This window comes from Takifugu flavidus, chromosome 13 (genome assembly GCF_003711565.1).
Source record: "Takifugu flavidus isolate HTHZ2018 chromosome 13, ASM371156v2, whole genome shotgun sequence".
Lineage (NCBI taxonomy): Eukaryota > Metazoa > Chordata > Actinopteri > Tetraodontiformes > Tetraodontidae > Takifugu > Takifugu flavidus.
Window position 1 is genome coordinate 8,520,553 of NC_079532.1, and position 22,055 is coordinate 8,542,607.

General features: G+C 49.2%; 3 protein-coding genes across 4 annotated transcripts; 2 read left to right on the plus strand and 1 right to left on the minus strand.

Annotated features, from left to right (window-relative positions):
- Positions 1 to 166: 166 nt before the first annotated feature.
- On the plus strand, positions 167 to 6,277 carry LOC130535739 (CD81 antigen-like). The gene is made up of 8 exons (XM_057050979.1): positions 167 to 383; positions 1,618 to 1,732; positions 4,608 to 4,705; positions 4,846 to 4,920; positions 4,993 to 5,106; positions 5,183 to 5,281; positions 5,400 to 5,483; positions 5,553 to 6,277. The coding sequence occupies exons 1-8, from the start codon at positions 318 to 320 to the stop codon at positions 5,616 to 5,618; spliced, it is 717 nt and encodes a 238-aa protein (XP_056906959.1). The 5' UTR covers positions 167 to 317; the 3' UTR covers positions 5,619 to 6,277.
- A 1,569-nt stretch (positions 6,278 to 7,846) lies between these two features.
- pkp3a (plakophilin 3a) lies at positions 7,847 to 18,155 on the plus strand. 2 transcript variants are annotated; one of them, XM_057050969.1, is made up of 14 exons: positions 7,847 to 7,988; positions 9,238 to 9,415; positions 12,011 to 12,108; positions 12,401 to 13,161; positions 13,566 to 13,689; positions 14,074 to 14,278; positions 14,726 to 14,894; positions 14,986 to 15,100; positions 15,186 to 15,350; positions 15,430 to 15,612; positions 15,690 to 15,843; positions 15,985 to 16,180; positions 16,273 to 16,410; positions 16,489 to 17,196. In XM_057050969.1, the coding sequence occupies exons 1-14, from the start codon at positions 7,905 to 7,907 to the stop codon at positions 16,508 to 16,510; spliced, it is 2,592 nt and encodes an 863-aa protein (XP_056906949.1). In that variant the 5' UTR covers positions 7,847 to 7,904; the 3' UTR covers positions 16,511 to 17,196. The 2 variants fall into 2 exon arrangements, with proteins under 2 accessions (XP_056906949.1, XP_056906950.1); XM_057050970.1 differs by lacking the exon at positions 16,489 to 17,196 and adding an exon at positions 17,226 to 18,155 and having other exon boundaries at positions 7,971 to 7,997; positions 16,273 to 16,360.
- Positions 18,156 to 18,333: 178 nt separating this feature from the next.
- On the minus strand, positions 18,334 to 21,943 carry sigirr (single immunoglobulin and toll-interleukin 1 receptor (TIR) domain). Its single transcript, XM_057050974.1, has 10 exons — positions 21,700 to 21,943; positions 20,927 to 21,193; positions 20,572 to 20,779; positions 20,344 to 20,477; positions 19,854 to 19,994; positions 19,637 to 19,780; positions 19,412 to 19,514; positions 19,188 to 19,341; positions 18,924 to 19,101; positions 18,334 to 18,778 (listed from the first exon to the last, which is right to left on the minus strand). The coding sequence occupies exons 1-10, from the start codon at positions 21,926 to 21,928 to the stop codon at positions 18,606 to 18,608; spliced, it is 1,731 nt and encodes a 576-aa protein (XP_056906954.1). The 5' UTR covers positions 21,929 to 21,943; the 3' UTR covers positions 18,334 to 18,605.
- Positions 21,944 to 22,055: the final 112 nt, after the last annotated feature.

Genomic DNA, 22,055 nt, shown 5'->3' on the forward strand with positions numbered 1-22,055 from the left:
CACAATATCCGCCTCGTGTTATACTGTTCTAATTGGCATTCATTGTTATTTTGTTGAATTTGTGTTTTATTTTCCTTTTAAACCACCCACAGAAGTTTATTTTTGTTATATTGCAGCTGTCCAGTTTTGAACCTGAGGAGAACAGACTGCTCTGCTGGGAAGCTGGCTGTTCCCGCTGTCGGTGGGCAGTTCTCTGTCTCATTTTTCACTCTTGATTATAAGGGAGGAGTTTGCAGCACAGACACTCAAACCAGGCTGGAAGGAGGCACTGACCCGGGACAGTCCACTGTTTTTTGGCGACAGGACGAGCTGGCACCATGGCTGTGGCGGGCTGTACGAAGTGCATAAAATATATGTTATTTTTCTTTAATTTTATTTTCTGGGTGAGTTGAGCACATTTATTCTCCTTGTTTGATTTTGTTAAAGTGCTGTGTACATTTTGTATCCTGAAAAAGTGATAAAAACTTGAGGTGCGGGAGGGGAAAAGGGTCATTTCCCAGCCTTGGTCGTTAGCTGTGCTGCCTTGTAATTTGAGGAGAGAATGGAGAAACATCCCAAACCCTGGCCAGGCAGGAGGTGAAATGTTCTTTTCCCCTCATCAGCGCTAATTTTCTGCGTGGCTGAGCACCAGTGTGAAGACAGAAGATCAGGGTGGTCCTCACTCGTCTCCTGTCTCTCACTGATTTCCTTCTGTTTGAGTTAAAATAAGCTGCCAGCCACATCAGTAAAAACTGTTTTCAGGCAGATTCTTGGAGTATTGGACGCAGCTTGTTGGTTTAAGCAGGCTGACTCCCACCAGATTAGGAGTTTCTGCGAGTTGTTCCCCGACATTCCTTTGCCCGGCCATAACAGCAACCTTTGATAGTTTTAAGAGCTTTTCGGCTCTCCTCCACTTCTACGCTACGTCGCATCAGACATCCTGTGGGTGTTCTTTTCCACTTTGCACTCATGTTGGTAACCACGCGTTCGCCCACTTTTTCTAAGGATCAGTGCAAAACTGTCGCATCCTGTCCGAGCTTCACATGATGGAGCATTTCCTGTTGGTTTTGCCCGGCATTGTGAAAACTCTGAGCCCTCTCTTCCTCATTTTGCTATTTTTCATCTGGAGGATTCAGTTTCCTGTTTCTTGGAGAACAATAGAGCGGTGCCATGTCACCGAAATGTGCAGATGCCTTCGTGTAAACACAGACACGGGGAAAACAACACCTCGAGCCGTTTCGGATACACTTTGGGTTTTTTTTTATAGGATATCTCTGGTTTATCTGATAGCCAGTTCTGGAGGAGAGATCAAGCAGAATAAAGATACGCTACAGAGTTGATCGGTGGGCTTCAGACAATGGGGTGAGGACACAGACTGTGTTAAGGTTCACTCATGTGCCAGGAAATCCTCTCATTACTTCCTCTAAAGGACGGGACAGTTCAGTGCCCTCCGAGGCCGGACAGGAAGGTTTTAGACACTGATTTGATCTCATGAGTCAGGCTTTTTCTTCTGGGGGTTTAATATTCATGCTACAATCTGTCTTAAGTGTTTGAAGCGACCCTGGTGTCCTCAAAGAAAAGAGGGTGGAAGAAAAAGATGAGGGAACATGATAAAAAGCTTTTCTCTCCTCGGGACAGCTGGCTGGAGGGGTGATCTTAGGAGTGGCCCTTTGGCTCCGCCATGACAATCAAACCAGCAGCCTCCTCATACTCCAGTTCGAAGGTCACCAGGCGCCGGGAACCTTCTACATCAGTGAGTACACAGACCCACAGTCACGCCACATTGACCTCTGAATGTCAAATGCTGCAACAGTTTAGGCCCCTAAAGCGATAAAACCAATGTGCTCATGTGGGGAAGTCTTAATGTCACCTGTGGAGGTGGGCTGCAGCGGCTTGGCAGGACTCTCAGGGGTGTCAACGAAGCCACAGACAGTCACCTGGGGGCTGTTCTGTGGGCGCTCTCCTCCCTGTATGAGCCAAGCCATGTTAAAAGGTTGTGAGGTCGCAACTTCTGAGTGAGGGCCAGGAAGCAGGACCTGCGTAGATCCGCAGCACCGCGCCGTCGGAGACGCCGCCTCGCTGTTTTCCCTCAGCTGCCGCCCTGACAGATGGCAGCCAAATTCCCCTAAAATAGCCGCCAGAATCTGGATCTTTTGCTTTCAGCCCCTCGGGGAAGCCCCTCTTTAATTATGTTCACCAAGTAATTTTTTATATTGAAATTTGCTAAACAAGAAGCGGCAATATTATAGCGGTCCCACTGGCCTTTGAAAGGAACCATATAAGTCCCACCAGAGTGAGTTAACGTGCTTCAAACACAGCCATCGCTGGTGAACTCACACCTAAGAATATGAATTAAACTCCCGCTGTTTTCGAGGTAGAAGAGCGAGATGTTCGTTTAGAAACTGGCTCTTCAGAATGTTCTGCCACTGAGCACCAGTAAATCATCATGGATCTCGTCCCAGTACTGGCCGTTCTCATGTAAAAGAAGGCTCCATCAGAAACATGTGGTATAAATCATTTTCCGTGTCCGAGTGGCCTCATACGCCGGAGGACACGACAGGACTGTTGGATTTCAAAGGTCCACCGTCGGTTTGTTGTGGCCGTCAACTCCAGCGAGCCCACTAATTTACATCTGGCTTCCTGCTGCTCTCCCATACTTACTCCTCTGTAAGTACACAAACCTGAGCTTTTTATAGCAGCAGCTCTGGTGATGTTAAAGGCAGAGCGGTGAGAGAGGCCCACCCATGTCAGATCTGGAGTGCGTTTCTTCTGTTGCCCCGCCCCTTTCCTCCAACATACGCCCTTCTGTGATACAAATAACCTTTAACATCTGCACATTACCGCCTCAAATTAGAGTTGGGAACGGGTGTTTTTAGCGCGCTGGCGCACAAAAGGGATATTTATGTTCCGCTGAAAGTACGCCTCTTAACCAGCGGCTAAAGTTATGATGGGAGGCAGGTTCCAGTGTTCTGATGGGGCTCCTTCGGAGATCTTGTGCCTCACGTCTCCATGTAGATGATTTAAATGATCTAATGAGTCAGATGTCACCAGGAAGCAAGTCCAGCAGAACATTTGCAGCAGTGCGACCTCAGAAAGTGACAAAAACAAGGGGATTTTTAAGAGGAAGTCAGAAGGTTAAAAGTGGAAAATATCTGTTCCTCTTATTTAGCAGGCAAAAGCGGACCGATGTACCGCAGATCTGATCCATTTAAACATGCCCCCCCCCCCATAATAGGTGATTGCCCTGCAGCGTTTAGTATGACGCCTCCAGTGTTGACCTTCAGCCCAGTTGCTGTGAAACCGTGTGTGAATTATTTGAGAACACCCTTTCACTAAGGCGGGACTAGTAGCCTCCATGGCAACAGAAAACAAAATCCTTACTGTAGAAATGTCCACTTTCACACCAAATATTCCTCTTTCTATTCTCCCAGTTAGAATTTAAAAGGCTGATGGAAAGTCAGGAATGCTGCTGCCGATGATGAGGATGAGGGGAAACACACGAGGGAATGCTGCCGTCTTTTTCCTCCTTTGGGATGGTGTCAGGACAAAAACGGCGTATTTATCAGACTCTTGCTGGTCGTCAATAATTAATCACCGCATCATCGTTCATGCATACTGTGAGACTTGGGTCAGCTCAGCTCATCTGGGACTTAACCACATAGTAAATGGGACCAAAAAAGGACCCCCCTCCCCCACCCCATGACCCCCTGCCACCCCCCCCCCCCCCCCCCCCCCCCCACCACCACCACACTGGGAGACAAGAATTAAATGAACTTCCACGGCCGCATAAAATGGCTCGTCTCCCTCAAAGTCTCAATGGCCTTCAATCCTCAAAGGGTGTTGTCATAGCAATGGAAGGCGGTGGAAATAATGCAAACAGCCAGTCCTGAAAGTGAAAGGGGGGGGTTGGGGGTGGAGAGGCTGGAGAGGTGCAGCGCGAGGTGTCTGGAGCCGGGCAGCATCAGAGTCCTTTCAGAGCGCCCTGTCAGGCTGCATTAGAGGCTGCTCGCATGTGTGCGAGAGCAGAGGAGCCAGAAACAGACTCCCACCAGAGCGTCTGCACGGCTGATCGTGCACGCAGCAGATAACATGTGGCGCTCGTGTCATCTGCTGCCTGCACCATCAGTGCAAAGAATATCTGCTAAAGAAAACCTACATTTCTGATTAAATTAGACAAACAACAGGCACTCACTGGCCTGAAATCAGTAACAGTTGCCCCTTTTACATCTCATAAATTTACTTCTTTAAACCTGAAAACCAAGAATACAATTATCAGAATTAGGTTCCATTTCAATCTTTCATTCCATCAGCAGTTCCGAGGCATTTGATCCAAATGTTTGACCCAAAAAGTGACGACAGGGACACTCGCCCAGCCAAAAATATCCTCATCTCCTGTGAGCAAAGTCCACCACGTCAGCTAAAACCCTTCAAAAAATAAAAAAGTTTACAGATGAAACCACGTGTTCAACAGGTGTGCTTCGTTACCTCTAAGGAAAACTAACATGTGCTTGAGTTAATTCCCAGTATCAGCTGATCAGCTGCATATTGGGCAGATCCACGCCGCAGGGGCAGGGCTGCCCCCTAGCGGCGCTGATGAGGAAACACACTGAGCGTGCGTGTCTTTGCAGGCGTTTACATCCTGATAGCTGTGGGTGCTGTCATGATGCTGGTGGGCTTCCTTGGATGTTATGGGGCCATTCAGGAGTCTCAGTGCCTCCTGGGGACAGTGAGAGACTTTTCATTTATTCCAATATTTCAGCGCCACTTTAAGAATTTTCTCAAAATTACAAGTCAGCATTAAAAGCCACATCTATAAACGAAGACTGTAATCATGTTTTTGTTTTTTTTTTACTTTTCTTTCTGTAGTTTTTCTTCTTTTTGGTGATCCTCTTTGCCTGTGAGGTGGCTGCAGCGATCTGGGGTTTCATGAACAGGGACACAGTAAGTGACCGTGATTGTTTCCATCCAAGATTTTTTTTGGGGTTGTTTTTTTCAACCATTTTTCACCCTCAGATCTCCAAAGAGCTGATCAACTTCTACGATTCCGCGTACATCAAGGCCGTGGATGTCTCAGGATCTCCCAGCAAAGATGCTGCCATCAAGGTTCTCGATGTATTTCACACCACGGTACGTTATGACGTGGAACCGTCCGGCATTTTCTCCTCGACAGCCTTTAAACAACCTCTGATTTTCCATCTTTTAGCTGGACTGCTGCGGTAAAGGCGACGACACCGCGCTCTTCAAGCAAGTAGCCAGTACTTTGTGTCCCAGAAAGTCTCCAGAAGATTTCCTGAAGTCTCAGGTATATGCCAAACACTTGTCCCCTCAATGTCTGGGCTACAGTTAAGGGATTTAAACCTTTCAGAGGAGCGTTGGGTCCTTTTTTTCCCAGTTTTCATTTATGTCCTGTCTCCACACAGAGCTGTCACGATAAACTCGTCGAGCTGTTCTCTGAGAAGCTCTACCTGATCGGTCTGGCTGCTCTGGTGGTCGGCGTCATCATGGTGAGTGTCCCGTCCTCCAGAGGAGGATCTGGGCCTTAACCAAACACTCACTTTCTCTTACCTGCTTAGATCTTCGAGATGATCTTCACCATGGTGCTGTGCTGTGGGATCCGTAACAGCCCCGGGGTGTACTAGGACCAGGCCCGGTCCCTGATGGAGCCGTCCTCGACCGACCTCAACGTCACCATGATGTTAGCGGGGCCCTCTTTTTTTAATTTAGATTTGAAAATGTGGTTCTCACACAGCAAATTTAGCTCCTTTTTTTTAATTTATCATAAACTTACATATAAATATTTTATACATTGGGGATGTTGTGGATGGTTTCTGTGATGGCGCTGAACTCTGTGGATGTATAAATTGTATATACACTTGCTGGTCTCTGCTAATTTAGGCTTCAGTATAATTTAAGCAGCAGCTGTTTTTGTACTTTTATATTCTAAACATCATTGAGAGCAGTAATCTGCATTAGCTTTAGCTGCCTTTAGCATCTGTTCTTTGTGCCTAATGAATCATCTTCATAGCTTCTGCCCACATCTGCCCTTTATAACAAATGTAATCATTTTTAACAAGCCTTTTAAATGCTGATAAGTTTTTCAACCTTTTTTACTGCTGGAACGTACTCTGTTGCAATAACTGAGTTTAATATTAGTTTAAAGTTCAGTGAGTTTGATGTTTTATTGTGAGAACTTTTTTTTCTAAGAGGGGATTTGACCTAATCATCTTTATTCCAACTGGATGAAATAGGAAATAACACACAGACAAAAATAAACTCAATAAATGTATATAAAATAATATTAATCTGTATTCATCTTTGTCTCCTGGAACCCCTGGACAATAATGATTTTTACACATTTTCAGCCTTGGATCAAGAAAATAAAACAATTAAAAAGAGGGAAAAATAACATGTCTTGTCTCGCTGAGAACTACTGGATAATTTAAAAAGAAAAGTTCTTGAAGTTTCCACAAACCAGTCCGGTCTGTAATTACCACATGTCACCATAAGGGAGCGCTGTGACCTTGACGCGCCTCTTTCGTTCTCGGCGCCATTATTTTCCCACAGTAGGTGAATAAATGTCATAAAAAAACTCACCTGACCTGTATTTCTGGGTCCGTGGCAGCGAACACACCCTGTGCACAGCCCTCATGAGCTCCATTCGTGTCCAACCACTGTGACACATAATATAAAATACTTATGTGGACTTTCATCCTTTCTTGCTAATTTCCAGGGGAAAAACACAAGTCGCAGCTTGCAAAATGCAAATGTGTTTTTGATAGTCTCAATTGTTGACTGAATGATGCACAACTCAGAAACTCATTTTTCCTCCACGCCTACACGCACCTGAAGAGTCATCGGTTAAACAGCCAGAAAATAACATCACTTAAACAAAGAGAATAATTGAACTGACATTTCACTACATTTGTTATATGTGTTAAACCCTCTCTGGCTCTCAATAAATCTGGTATATTGATCATGTTTCCTTTATTTGATTATGTTCTAGGGATATTCAGAGGCCTCATTTGGTGTTTGAAGAGAGAGCCGGTCTTCCAATAAACAACAAACTTGGGAATTTAAAGACTCAGAAGAGGGAATTAGCGCCGGAGGGGGGTGCCCAGGTGAAACACCTGTGGCAATGGTGTAGGGAGGGGCCCAAACCACGATAAGGAGTACAATATGAAGATTTTCTTGCTCCTTCATTGTTTGTAAATGTATTTGTCTGATAAATAAAATGCTTTTAAATGTACAATTATGTCGAGATCGTTCGTGGGAAAGTGTAAAAGCAGGTGACTCCCATAATCACCTGAAGAAAAGGGATTAAGCTGGCCTAGTTGGGCTTCGCTCTGTGGAAACGGGGAGCTAATGATGCTGGTTTTGATTCCTGTCACCCCCCCCCCCCCCCCCAGCCGATGGACTTCTGGAGCCTCATCTCTTCTGAACCCTTTCAGGAGTTCATCGGCTCCTGGATCTTTGAATAATTCTGCTGTGATTCAGCTTCAGCTGTGAATCAACAGACGTTTGTCTGACGCACCAGACGCTTGTCACTCTCCCTCTCTGGCGAAATCACTCTCCCTGAACGAGGCGCACACTCCTGTCACATGGGCGGACCATTCACAAAAGCAGCTGCTCTGACGCTCCCGTGAGTCACCAGCACCGCGTTGCAACATCCTTTCAATCCACATCGGTCTGCTGCAAAATAAACTCTCAGAAATCGACTTTTCTGTGCAGGCGGGTGCCCATCCCCGTCCAGGCCTCGGCCCCCTCCCCCCAGAGCTGCGACTTCATGTCAGAGACCTTCTTCTGTCTGGTTTTTAACCTCCGATACCTGACAAAGACGCTCCTCTGCCCCTCCCTGTCCACATAATCTCCTTTGACTCATCATATTAATTAGCGAAACAGGTTGGTGTCTCTGAATGTAACTGTTGATGCTCTTTCGGGCCACGCCAGATCAGCCCGAACGTCCAGCCAGTGCACATCTGAGAGGAACGTCTGCAGCCTCCATGGTCATGGTGAGTAAGGTAATGCATTTACGGAGGTCTCCACTGATGTTCAAGGCCCAGGCAGGAGCTTCTCTCCTCACCTGAGGCCTGTTGGGCAACATGGCGTCATGTTTTGTCACTTATGTAAAAGACTGTTTGCACAGGTGATGCACGACGAGGAGCTAGTGTGGAGCAGAGGGAGGAGGACGTCCCCCCTGCTGTAGTGAACTAAGGGACTTTGACCTGCTGGTATCTACGGAGAGCTTAATTGGCTGAGTAACTTGTGGAGCTTAACGAAAAGGCCCCTTTGACCCAATAAAATCAGGACAGAGATTCTCTTAAATTACAATTTTTAAAAAGTTGTTTTTTAACTTTATCAACGGGCAGGTAGATATCACAGCTCAGAAATCACCATTTCCCCCAGATGTGTGTTTATTTGTGCCGGCTACAGTGACTCATAGTTTTCTAAAGGCCTAAAGAAAGTGAGGTGTGGCCCCGCGTAATAACACCAACTAGAACACACCTGCAAATGTTCCCTGTGCTTTATTCTCACCAAGAAAACTTCTATCTAAAAATAAATCTAACGTTGAGGAGCAGCTTTGGTGGAGCAGAAGGTGATCGTTGATGGAAAACTGAAAAAACAAACTGCTAAACACACTGTTGTTCCCCCGCATGAATGGGGATTTAGGGATTCTTAGTGGACTCCAGCAATATTAAAGTACGAATAAAAACCGTATTAAAGCAAAAATGAAGTTCCAGTGTGTCAGGAAACCAGTGTGGATTCAACAGGTTGGTAGTGGCGTTGGTATACAGAGTGAATCAGTGTGGAAACAAACGTGTCACAACGGCGGATTAGCCGCCTAAATAATGAATCCGAGTCATTCAAACGTCATTAAAGGTGGCGAATGACGGTGAATTTGAGGGCCGTTGCAGAGTTGTCATTTACAGTCTCTGTGGGGACCTGAAGGGCGTTTTAATGATGTTCAGGGCTAATTGCCTTAATAACAGTGACGCTACCCTGGGGGCAGACAGCACGGCGATATCTAGGAGGGGACCTGTCGCAACCCTTCCAGGAGGAAGGCTACCTTTGCTTCAGGTGCTCTCTGTGGGCTCGGAGGCTCCACCTCCAGGCGCGCCGCCGCTCCGTGCGCTCCTGCGCTCCTCCGCAGTCGTAGCTGCGCAGACGGCCTGTCCGCACCACCGTGTCTGACTCTTTTCTCCCAAACTTGACACGATGAGCACCATGGCCTCAGACGGCGTGTTTCTGTCCGCTTTACAGCCCAACAGCTCGGTGACCACCTACGGGCTCCCGTCGAACATTCGCCTGGTGAACGGGAGTTCCGCGTCGGACGAGGTGTCCAGAGCTCAGCGCGTCCAGCAGCAGGTTCAGATGAGACTGGCGGAGAAGTCCACACTTCCGCGTCAGAATGGATCAAACGCGCACTACGCCATGTCAGGTAAACCCCCGCTTCTATTGTCACCTTGTGGATCTGAACTTGGTTACCGCGTTTCCGCGTAAAGTGCGCGCATGACGGAGTTGTGCTCGGGGAGAAACTAAAGCTGCAGGTAAAGGTGACACAGGTGGCTGATCGCGCTCTTCCGGCCGAATGACTGACTCGATGTTTTTGGCTTTGCAGCAGCTAAATGAGAGGACAGAAAGCTGCAGCTGCGGAACTATTGTGCTTTCTTTGTGTTTGTGTTTCCGATTTCGGCCCGTAGGTTTGGAAACATTGGCTGGATTTTCATGAAACCTTGCGTGAGCGTGCGCCTGCGTGTGTGATTATGTAATTATATGCAGAGTAACCAAAGTGCCTTATCACCATGTTCCCACGGAGATGTTTCCCCCCAGGTATGTTATCTTAACATAAAATGACATAGAATTTGAAGACTGGGCGAGTCCAAAATACTAAAAAAAAACACACTTTCATACCCACACATGACGTTGAACTTATTTAGGGTAAGAATTTAGGATTTGATCTGTGGATTTGGGCAGTTTGACGCCCCCGCTGTCACCTGTATTTGTGTGTGTGCAAAGGTCCTGCAGACCTGTTTCCTGTCAGCCTGGATGGGATTTGTTTGCCTGCTCACTCAGCTGGTTTGGAGCTGAGCCGCATGCTGGTCTTCCACAGCGCAGCTCCCAGAATGGGTTAATGTGTAACAGGCTGGAACAAGTGCTGCTTTCATGAGCGCGCTCGATAGTAAGCCGAGTCAGAAGGCCGCCCTCCGTGGAGTTGGGTTTCAGGTCTGACTCAGGTCCAGGAGCTGATGGTTAGAGATACCTGTGATGATGTGTCGCGAGAACGCGCTGTTGTGTCTGGGGTGTTTTCCACCGCTGTCTGCCTGAGCTGGGCGTAAACACCACAATGGCTCCGTCTGGCGACCCGCAGTCGGTCTGCACTTAATAACTTACAGTTTTTGCTCATTGTGTTGTGAAAACACACTTTTTTTTTTCGGCCGGATGTGGTTAAATTATCCCCGAAGCCGAGTCGGTCTTGTCTTGTCTGCTTCATAAATCTCGTGCGCCTGCCGCTGCCTGATTTGTGACAGCATTCCTCCACCTTCTCATACTTCGCAGCCTTCTCAAACTCGACAGAGCTGCTCCGTGTCAGGTTGGATGGCCAAAGAATCATCTTCTCGCTCTTCCGGTTCTGCCGTTTCCCCGAGGTTGCTTGAACTTTCGTGACTGCATCACTGGCACTATTCTGCTGAAGAAATATGTCAAAATCAAACATGAGTAAAGGGGGTGGGGTCTTTTTTGCCCCTGAGCTCTAATGGGAGGCAACAACGCCACGATCCACCTCATATCCATCTGCAGCTCTCACCTGTTCACCTGATTCCTGTAGGGTCGGTGGGACCTGCTGACGGCTCAGCGGGTTGTTGTTTTAGAGCCGTTCCACCTGAGGGCCTGCTTTAAATTTGAAACACTGGAATGCATAACTTTACAGCCTCCATTTCTAGTTGTGGTTAATGTCTCTCTGGGTTTACTTGTATACCCTGTGCACTGCCTGATCAGAACTCAGCCGTAGGATAGGATCTTGATGTGAGAATGAAGCTGACTTCCCGCTCCCGTTTGTGACATAAAGTCGGCTCCTGCGGTGGATCCCTGCCAGAGCTGCTGGTGTCATCGGGACACAGCGCTGTACCGGCATTTGCTGATCTGGCAAATTCTGCCCCAATGTCATTTCAGTATATTTGTTGTAATGGGATCACTTTCAGCTGCCGCTGCGCCCGTCCCAGGCAGCCGGTTTAACCTGCAAACAGAAAGTGAGAGGCTGTGCACGTGCGCGTGAGAGCGAGGGTGACTGACTAATCGCTCAAAGGTGGACAAGTCTCAGCAAAAAGTCAGCCTTGTTACGAGGCATGCGTGTCGTAGGGGCTTTTTTTGTAGAGCTGGGGCTGGGCCACGAGACACAATGTGTCAGTCACTTCTAAGCCAACTGGTCTGGTCTGATGTGTGTGTGTGTGTGCATGTGTGTGTGTGACATCTATGTTTGTGGCAGAGCTGAAGAATCTGTCGACGCAGCAGATATTCATGCATGGGTCAACAACAATGTCATGTTCTGGGGTCCGGTGTCTATGCGTGTTCTTCTGCAGGTTTAACGTGGGTGGATGGGGGGGCGTCGATATAAGAAATCGACAGATCTGATCTTTACACGGCCTCGTGCGCCTACACTGAAGCTTATATTGCTATTGTATCTGAATTTAAGGGTTGGCCAATATGAACTCTGAGCAGGTGTGGTTAATGCTAGGTTAGCCTGCTAGGTCGTGGTTGTCGTTCAGTGACAACTCAAAGCTCCCAGAGCCATTTTTATCAATCCAGTGAGCCATTGTTCCCACTTCAGATGCATGTGGGAATAAATATTGGAGGGAAAAAAGGTATTTCCTGTTAAACAGACTAAGACTAATGGGATCGTCCTTGGGGTCATGTAGCTGTTTACAATGAACTTGAAACATGATATTCTTGTTGGTAAAGTTCACAAAAGGCCCTGTTGCTGCAGCTGCGTGGCATCGGTATTAATATGTGGCTTTCTCTCCCTGTTCTTCACTTTAAGACTATGGCGGCTCTTCGACAATGAAGTATCAACAAAGCAGCTACACCCCGAACTTCAGCTCTAAGTCTTCCTTCGCGTACTCGGGCAGCAGAACGATGGTGAGTCCTGCAGCAATTTTAGAACATGTTCTAAATATTTGGCTAATCGGGTCATGCATCATCTGACTAGATCCAGTAGAAAACAACCAAATGGCACTGGGGTCCTAACCTGCTCCACCGGGCCTCACAGGGTGTGGTATTTCACACTGAGCTGTGAAGTGTCAAGCACTGAGATTTGAGTTCCGCCCTCTAAATTCCTCCCCGAGCTTGTCGAGTGACGAGCCGAGTGACAGAAATGGCTGACGGTTCTGTTCTTTCCCGGGCACGGAGTCACTGTCTTCTCCATCCTCAGGGTCCGCTCATGACTCAGCGGTCAGGCTTCAGCAGCCAGTCCGCCGGCCCCAACATGCCCCAGTACCACAAGATCAGCGTTGGGGGTGGAGGCGTCGGCGGAGGGTTCGTTGGAGGCGGCGGCGGCGGCGGGTTTTACCAGGAAAATATGCGCATGGGCAACTTCCAGGGCACCGTGAGGCACCAGAGCCAGATGGAGCAAGAGCCCGTCCCCATGCCCGCGGTGGGTCAGTTTAATCCCTGGATTGCAGATGGAAGCGATGCGGGCAGCATGGTCTCGGACCGGGACGCCGTCTTCAATCGCCAGTACTCCCAGGGCACGGTCAACGGCTTCAACAGCTCCATGAGGCAAGGAGGAGGCACCATGTCATTCCCCATACACCGGTCCCTCAGCGGCACGCTTTCACGCACCGCCGGCATGGCTGGAGGAGAGGTGGAGATCGTCCAGCAGCCGTCCTTCAAAGGCCCGGCTCACCGCACCATCAGCAGGATTACCAACCGCAACCGGATGAGCATGGGGTCGGTGTCCGGAAGCATGCAGCGCCAGATGTCAGGCGGGAGCGCCTACGCTGTGGGTGGGGACAGAGTGGACGGGGGGTTCATCGCATCCGGGCTGGCCATGGGATCTCAGGGGAACCTCATGCAGCGTCAAGGCACCCTGTCCCGTGCCATGTCTGTGAAGAGCATGCACAGCGTGGGCAGGGGCATGGACATCTACGGCGGGCAGATGGAGACGGGCGTCAGCATGGGCAACCTCAGCGGGTGAGACTTCTGATGGCGTTTGACCAGTTAGATTTCATCAGAATCAAACAGATAAACCTAAAAACTAGGATCAAAACTAACAACAAGCTGATCCAGCTGATCAGTGAGAACCGCATCTTTTTAAGTATTTTATAGCAGTAATGCTATCTGTCGAAAGAATGTTACAGAACCAGCCCTTTTTTAATGTAACTGATTCTCTTGGATTTAAGCTGGTGTCATTTATCTGTTTAGGTAAATATCGTGCGTGACGTCAGTCGTCAGGTGTCACTCTGGGAGGTGGGGGACTGGTTTTGTGTGTTGTGGATTGGTTCCAGAAATTGACACAGCGTTCCTGTTTTCAGTCAAACACCGGTTTTAGTGTGTCATCATTCCGAGCCTTTAAGCTGAATTTGCTCCTTTGGTAGGATCACCTCCTTGGACATGCCCACGGCGGTGCAGCACCTCGGCGACCCCGACCCGGAGCTGCAGGTGCTGGGAGCCGCCTACATTCAGCACGAGTGTTACAACGACAGTGACGCCAAAGTCGCGGTGGGTAACCAGACTAAACTAGTGGTTAGAAATGTCCACAGCTATTATTAAGACGCACATGGAAATGGACTGTTGACATGAAATAAATGCTGTTCCGACTCTTTTCTGGGTCGACCCGCAGACAGAACAGGCCTGTAGAGTGAAGATTGACTCTTGTTGGGGGGAATTTTTATTTCTTAGGATTTAAAACTCAAAAGAAGAGTCCATATTGTCTTTTCAGAATAAGAGTTTGCCACTGTAATGTTTTACTCCACTTGATTTGGTTATTATTGACCAAATATCTTGTAAAAATTTCATAATTTTGTAACTTCTGGCCAAAAACATGCTGAAAAGCTGGAGGCAAAGGTAACAAGAAGCATCATTTTTACCTTTCTGCCCCTCTAGGTGCGTCGTTTGAAAGGCATCGGGGAGCTGGTGAAGCTGTTCAACAGCGAGCACCAGGAGGTTCAGCGCTTCGCCACCGGCGCCACCCGAAATCTCATCTTTGAGAACATGGACAACAAGGTGGCGCTGATTGAGGAGGGCGGCATCCCGCAGCTGATCGAGGCTCTGAGGGAAAACGACGACGAGCTCCGCAAAAACATCACAGGTAGGAAAATGCCTGATGTGGAGACGGTGTCCGAAGACTGTATCAGAGGTGTCCTCGTGATGAACCGGAGGAGGACGACACCCCTGCATTGTAACCAGTCTTCTCCAGGACTGGACACATTCTGAGGCCGCTGTCGCTCAACTGTAAATGTGTGCGCTCTTTATTCGCTGGCCTCTGCATATCGTAGATCGAGCAGCAGGCAGAGCGCCAATCTTCCCCTCTTAAGTGTGCAGGCTGTGTCTGAGCCTGTGTTTGAGCCTGCACCTTCCACTCCCTTCAATCCGCTTTTCACTTCCCTTGATTTATAGTGTAGCCGTAAGAGGCCTCATTGAAAAATACAGGCATTTGTTTGCACAGTGGATCCTCTCAGGGTTTTGGCAAGCTGAAGTATTTTGGTTCCTTGACAAGAATGGTGGAGTTGATCCTCTCCGCTGTCTACCTGCGCAGGGATCCTGTGGAATCTTTCTTCCAAAGACAACCTGAAGCAGAAACTGGCACGAGAGACCCTCCCTGAGCTGACGGAGAAGATCCTCATCCCCCTGTCTGAGAGAGAGTCTGGCAACCCGCTTTCCCCTTCCGAGGGTGAGATCTTCTACAACACCACTGGATGCCTCAGGTACGCTTGTCTTTCTGATGAAGACCCCCGTTCATCCTTTTGGACGAGTCCACATCAGTTCCTGATCCCTCTCTCTCACCCCCATGTGCAGAAATCTGAGCTCAGTGAATGAAAAGACCCGCCAGCAGATGAGAGAGCTGCCGGGGCTCGTAGATTCACTGGTGAACTATATCAAATCTTCCCTCGATGACAAGTCCGAGGACAAGGTGAGACACGGGAGGCATGAAGAAGAGGAAGAAAGAGCACAGCTGATGCTGCTCTCCAACTCTGACTCTATCTGCGTGTCTTTAGGGGGTGGAAAATGCTCTCTGCATCCTGAGGAACCTCTCCTACCAACTCTACCATGAGATCCCTCCATCTGCCCTGATGCGCCTTGAAGGACCCACCAGAGGTCAGGACTCGGGGAAGGGCGACGCCATCGGCTGCTTCACACCTCACAGCAGGAAAGCCAAGAATGTACGTTTGACTCTGACACCGGTGTCCCTGTAGCGGCCCGTCCGTCTCCCAACAGCGCTGCCTTGTGTCTCCCTGACAGGGCAACAACCAGGACATCTCCACTTTCACCGAGGTCGCTCGGGTGCCCAAGGGGATGGAGTGGCTCTGGCACCCCCAGATCGTGGGCGTGTACAACCGCGTGCTGCATCAGTGCGAGATCAACTCCACCGCCCGGGAGGCAGCCGCAGGGGCGCTGCAGAACATCACCGCTGGGGACAAGCGCGTAAGCAGCTTATTGGGATGACGCCCATCGGGGTGAAGTAAATGATAAACCCAACCCGCCGTGTCTCTGTCCTGCAGTGGGCTTCGGTGCTGAGCCGCGTGGCCCTGGAACAGGAGCGCATGCTGCCCGTGATACTCGACCTCCTGCGCACCAACAACGACCTGGAGCTGCGTTCCCTCACAGGCTTCCTTCGAAATATGTCCCGACACGCCAAAGACAAGAATGACATGTGTAAGTCTTCCTCTCTTGACGTCTCTATGATCCTACTCCTCTCGTGAGTAGCTGGAAGCGTTCCTGTTCGGAGATGCTGTTTTCCATTCCATCGTGTGGATGGTGAACGTCATCCTGACTATTCCTATGTGTTTGGTGCAGCCACAAAAGTGGTGAACATCCTGGTGACCAAGCTCCCTGCTGACGGACACCAGAAGGAGCCCTCCAGCGAGGTGGTGGTCAACATCTGCGGCGTCCTCAACAACCTGGTGACCAGCAGCTACCTGGCGGCCAGAGACATCACCTTCTTTGATGGTCTGCCTAAACTGGTTGGCATCAAAGACACACATGACAACAGGTGAGTGGTCGGTCAGGTAACTGGGTCACGGTTCCATGATGGGCTCCAGTGGTGTGGTGAACACGAGTGTTTTCTTCCTCCTCTCCTTTTAGCTCTGGGAAGGTTAAAGCAGCCAAAGCTGCGTCAACGGTTCTGTGCAACATGTTCCAGTACAAGAAGCTGCACAAAACATATAAAACGGTAAGAAAAGTACAGAAACGGCAGGTAACTATGCACGATTATCTCCAAAACAAACCAAAGTGTGTTTGCCAGTGGTAGTGATGGAACCGAGGCAATAAAAATAAACAACTAAACAAAGGTGCAGATGGCAACAGAGGGCAGGACAGGTGAGGAGCCTGATCGAAGGGAAGCAGGAATACATTCAACGTTCCAAAATATCAACTTTTGTTTCATTCTTCTAATAATTGGGATGTTGGGAGACGCTGATTTCCCTTTATAATTTCTCCCTTCGGTAAAGAACCTGTCAGTTTAACAGATTTAAACGAGTTCCATGACAATGTATCCAGTGTCCTGGATGTTGCTACAAGCAGGAACAAGTTGGATTCTGCTCCACCTCTGCATGTGTCAGTGGCCACGTGAGAAAGGCTGCGCGTGTGTGTGTGTGTGTGTGTGTGTGTGTGTGTTAACGAGTGGGCGGGTGGAGGTGGAGGACTCCATCAGATGACGTTTTCTTTCCCGGAATTCCGTCAGTCAGATGGCTGTACTCTTACGGTACACCTGTATCAGTTCAAACTGCAGTTCTTTCACCACCCTGCCGTCCCGCCCTGCGCCGCCCTGCCCCCCCCCTCCCCCCTCTTGGGCAGGGCCAGGTAGGTTTACTGGCTTTCACAGTTCATGACTCCACTCCCATGGGTGCGGCATTTGCCTTTTGAACATCCTCATGAACAAGTCTCAGCAGAGCAACAAAATGGTCTCAATGCCTGTCTGACAGTGAGGGTTGCTGTATGAAATAATTACACACATTTAAATGTATATTGTGGGCCGATTGGCCACTTTGGATACACCTGGTGACACCTGTGTATGTGTGTGTGTGTGTGTGTTACAGAAAGGGTTCATGAGACGGGATTTTGAAGACATGGTTTAAGTCAAAGATCATGGGAAATCTCATCTCACCAGTGCTGCACACTTCCCCCCATTCGCCCCTCCTGGAGCAGATTCTCTTACCTGAGCAGGAGTTGGAAGGGTTATTAAACGTTTGCTTCGAGTTTTGCATCAACACCAACACACAAAGTGTGTGTGCGTGTGTGTGCGCGCGCGTGTTTATTGTTTCCCTCAGATTTGCACAGTTGAACAAACAAAACGTGGCTCCGGATCATGGACTGTTGATGGCTGGATGATCTGTAACTCTGAGTTTGAACTCTCTTCATTTGGATTCTGGGATTTCTTCTGTCAGATGGCAACGTGCACGCACCGCCAAGCAAGAGTGTGTTTTTTTTGTAAATAGCGCGTCCTCTTTTATGCAGATATCCTTTTTATATAGTGTAGCAATGAACTTTGTACATTTTTTTTCAATAAAGGTAGTCATTGAATGTAAACCTCAGGAGTTTGGAAAAAAAAAAGCTTTGCTCAGATTTGAATGTTGTCTTTCAGAAATTATTCTACCTTCAGACTTTTGTATTTTAGTGTTTCTCACATGTAAGAAGTCAAAATTGTGCCATTATTTCTCAGAATCAGAACATATCAATGTTGGTTTTTTAAACAAATGCTGAGACATTTTATTTCCTAAATAGAAAATCAAGATTCCTCAAGTACCATCTGCAATATCAGATGACCTGATTAAATGGCCATTTGAAAGTTAATGCAACTTCTGCTTGTAAAACTTTGGTTTTGATTAAAAATAACATTTTAATCGGACGTCGCGGATGTGCGGTGTTGATGCTCCTGTGTTAAATGTTGCCATTGATTTGTGTTGTGTTTGTGTTGCATTTTGACACCTGTATCGTGTATTTTCAGCAAATAAAGACACCGATTAGAAGGCGACCTGTCATTTCTGCTGTAGCGCCTCAGAGCTTGTCGCTGACATGGCGGAACGCCGACCACGCCCTGTTGACATATTTGCTCCTGCTCAGACAGGAACGATACCAGACCCTCCCTGCTACGCCCTCATCTCGGTCCTCACTTTGGTGAGCTTCACGAGGCGCTGAAGAAGAAGACCTGGTTTCAAACTGCTTTATTACAAACAGTTGAACGTGCTAACAAATAGCAACAACTCCATTTCTGACCTTCAAACGTGCGATTTCTGACAGCACTCTGCCCTCTGCTGGGGAATCCAGCAGGAAACTCTGTCTTTACATATAATTTACGCCACTCGTTCACACAAATATTCCACATACATTCCTGTACAATTTCTAAAATTTAAGAAAAAAAGAAAAAGCTTTAAACAACGCAGTAGATGAACACTGTTCAGGACAGAGAGGAGAGCGGATCAGATGTCTGCTTCGGAGACCAGACAGTAGAAGTCCGAGCGGGTTGCGTAATTGCGAGAGCCCAGGTCCGACACGTCGATGTCAGAGGGTTTGGGCTCGGTCGCAGTGGTGGGAACAGCCGGGAGCACGGGGGCTTTACAGGCCAGAGCTTTATACACGGGGAGGTGTAGCCCTGTAACAGGACGAAAAAGAGCTTATTTTATTGTAGATCATTTACACGCGACAATTCTGCTGCATAAAGTGGACTAATGATGCTCCGTGTGATGCCCGAGTGGGCGGCGACCTTTTGTTGACCTCAGGGTCATCGCTGCCCTTACCCAGATCTCCTGCGGGGTCAGTGTCTGAATGACAGTCCAGGTAATCGGGGTTGAGGGTCAGCATCGGGTCCTTGTCGTCTTGCAGCATGGTCTGAGGGTCACCCGCAGACTGACTGCGGTAGACCACCCTGCGAGGCATGGCTAAAGCTAGCTCCTTCCAGAAGACAGAAGAAGGAATCTAAACAGCAGAGACACAAAGTAAATCCAAATAATCCTCCTCTGCTGAAAGATAAAACAGTGCTCCCGTCTTCTCAGAAGCCTCACCACGGAGTTGTGCCTCCACGTGAGCACAGTCAGCCGGTGGTGGTGCTCGCCAATCAGCTGCTTGATGTCGGGCCTCATGCGTTTGGACTGACCCTCCAGCACGATGACGATAGCGGGATGCTGACACAGCTCCAGCAGGCGCAGGAGGCCCTGCCTGAGAAGGGAGGCACGGCAGCGTTACAGCAACACTGACATCATGTGGCGGGACGGGACAGAAATCCCACCTGAAGTTAGCGTAGCACCACTCCTGCTCCAGATACGCATACGAGAGCAAGACGATAAGACGCCGGGAGCGACTCATGTTCATCAGCAGCTCAGCGGAAGGTTCTGGTTGAAGGAAGGGATAGACGTACATAAAACATTCATTGAGCTGAAACCTCTAAAACACAGGAAACAACAGTTTCAATGTAGCTAAGAGGCAACAGGCTAACTGGAAGTCGTGCTCCTACCTCCTCCAGGCAATACATCGTTGTCATTCAGATGCACCTTGTAAGCATTCTTAGTCTCCAAGTAAGGTTTGAGGATAAAGTTGACAAACTTCCTGTCGTGGTCGTTGTTCACGTAGGAGATGTAGGCATCGTACAGTTTCCCATCTGAGGACGTGGAGACGGACTCAACTCACTGTTCTGCACAGTGTTCGAACAGGACGTGACGAGAGGTTTTTACCGTTGAGCTCGTAGTCCCCGTAAGAGTTCCTGTACCAGAGTTTGATATTCAGGTGGCACCTGGAGAACACGACAGCAGCAACACCCAGGAAGAGGAGGAGGAGGATGGCTGCGACGACCGCCGCGGTGTGGCTGGGACCGCCTGGCCGAAGAAGATTCCAGTATAATCAGGCCATACGGACAGAGCCACGCTGTGCTAATATTGCTATATTCAAACTCAAAGTAATACTATTCCAGGGAATTGGACTGCTTACTGCCATCTCCAGATATCTCCTGAAATTGTTTTAATACAATAACCTTCATGGTTTCTGTCTAAAGTGCTGCCCATGGTTATATCGCCCCCTGCTGGGCGGTTTTAATAAGGCTGGGAACGGATAGAACAGACAGATTGGGCAACTTCATCTGGAGTGTTGTCTAATTATGAAAATAAAAAGCCTTGATTCATAAATCCAGTGGGAGGGTTACACCTTTAAGAACCAAAGCGTACTTACCGGTACTAATGCTGCGCACGTGGAACTGGAGAGAACTGTTCCTGACGGTGCAGCTGTACGTCCCCACATCGTCGTGCTCAGTGAGGCTGATGGTCAGAAGACTGTTCACCATCAGCTGACCAACAACAGGAGACCTGAAAAGGAAGGTCTGTTACTCTTCAGTACTTGTGATTAATGCATGTGCATCATCAATAATGGAAAGACGATGCTTTAAAAGCTTCAAATCACCAGGACGTTGTGTTCTGCATGTAAAGCGTGTGGTTGCCGAGGGGCCGGCTCTCTCTCCTCCACTGCAGCGTGGTGTCACATTGCTCCTCTCCCGGCTCCACGTACAAGAGCGCAGTACAGTTGAGTGTGACCTCGGAGCCCACATGCCCCAGGTACGTGGTCACGTTCCCATTTGGTTTGAACACTGGAGCTTTGGTGCACGAGGACTCTGTCAAAACACACTGCTGTTACAGAGCTGCGGACAATGGAGGCCTTCATGTCCAGGACCAGCCCGGGCAGCAGAGCCTGCAGGTGTTCCACGACCGCCGTCACCCTCTAACACGGTGGCAGGCTGGAAAAGTGTATTTACAGGTACCTTTAACGAGGAGGCGCTGGGTAAACGAGGCCGTGCGGTTGCCCTGATGCACGCAGGTGTAATTCCCCTGGTCTTCCAAACTGACAGAGGCAAAGTCCAAGTATGCTTTTCCATCCTGTCCAGGGAGGCGACGACAGTCTTTCTGCCAGGCAGGTTTGAAGAGGGGGGAGGGAGGCTCCAGGGGGCAGTTCAGCCGGTAGGGAGGCTCCTGGGGACCCGCAGCGACCACGTGCTCCTGCACTCTGGACTCATCCACGCACGACTGAGCTGCAAACAGAGACAGAGGCGGAGTCACGTGATCCTCCCTTAATTTTAGAGACCGCGGTTTGCATACAGGCCCTGGATCCACTGTGAGGACCGGACTGTCTGGACAAAACTGACCAGACGGATCGGAACCGCAATCAATCTCAGGCACACAAACTCGATAAGGGGCCCCGACGTTTCAAAACTCGTTATTCCAGATATACAGCGCATGCGCTCACCGCGCACGTCAAAACTACACCAATATTTTATAAACAAAGGGACACTCAATCGGGTCCAAAGTCCGGTCTTGTCCTTCTGTTCCCCGGCAACGGCGCGTGACTGGGACAGATACGGTGACCCCGAGCCCAGTGACCCCAAGATTGTTGACCTCGTATCTCCAACAAGTGTTTAAAAGGCTGAATCCAGCGAGCCAGAGCCCCGATTTTGCGTCACGAAAATAGTCGTCGAGCCATAGAAAGTTTAAACTTGACTGCCGAACCCTCAGCCCAGTCCAGTTTATATGATCCTACCAGCCGCGAGGAAGCTCCTGTTCCATAGATGGGCGCACACCAGCACGAGGGCGACAGTTAACGCCATGGGCCGGAGTCTTCCTCTTCGTCCTTCCTCATCCGCTGGAACTACATCACTGGCCCCGAGACTTCCCCTCACTAAATGACACTTCAGCAGCCGCGAGCAGACGCGCAGCGCGGTCGGGAACGTCCGCAACTGCACCTGGTCAAACCTGAGGGCGCCGCCCATTGGCTCTCCGTGACCACGTGACGCGCTCGCCGGCTTCCACCTGTGCGCGGCGACGGTTGGCTGTGAGGACAGAGCCGCCCAGAGGAGGGCGCCAGAGCGCCACCCGAACCCTCAGCCACAGTCGGTT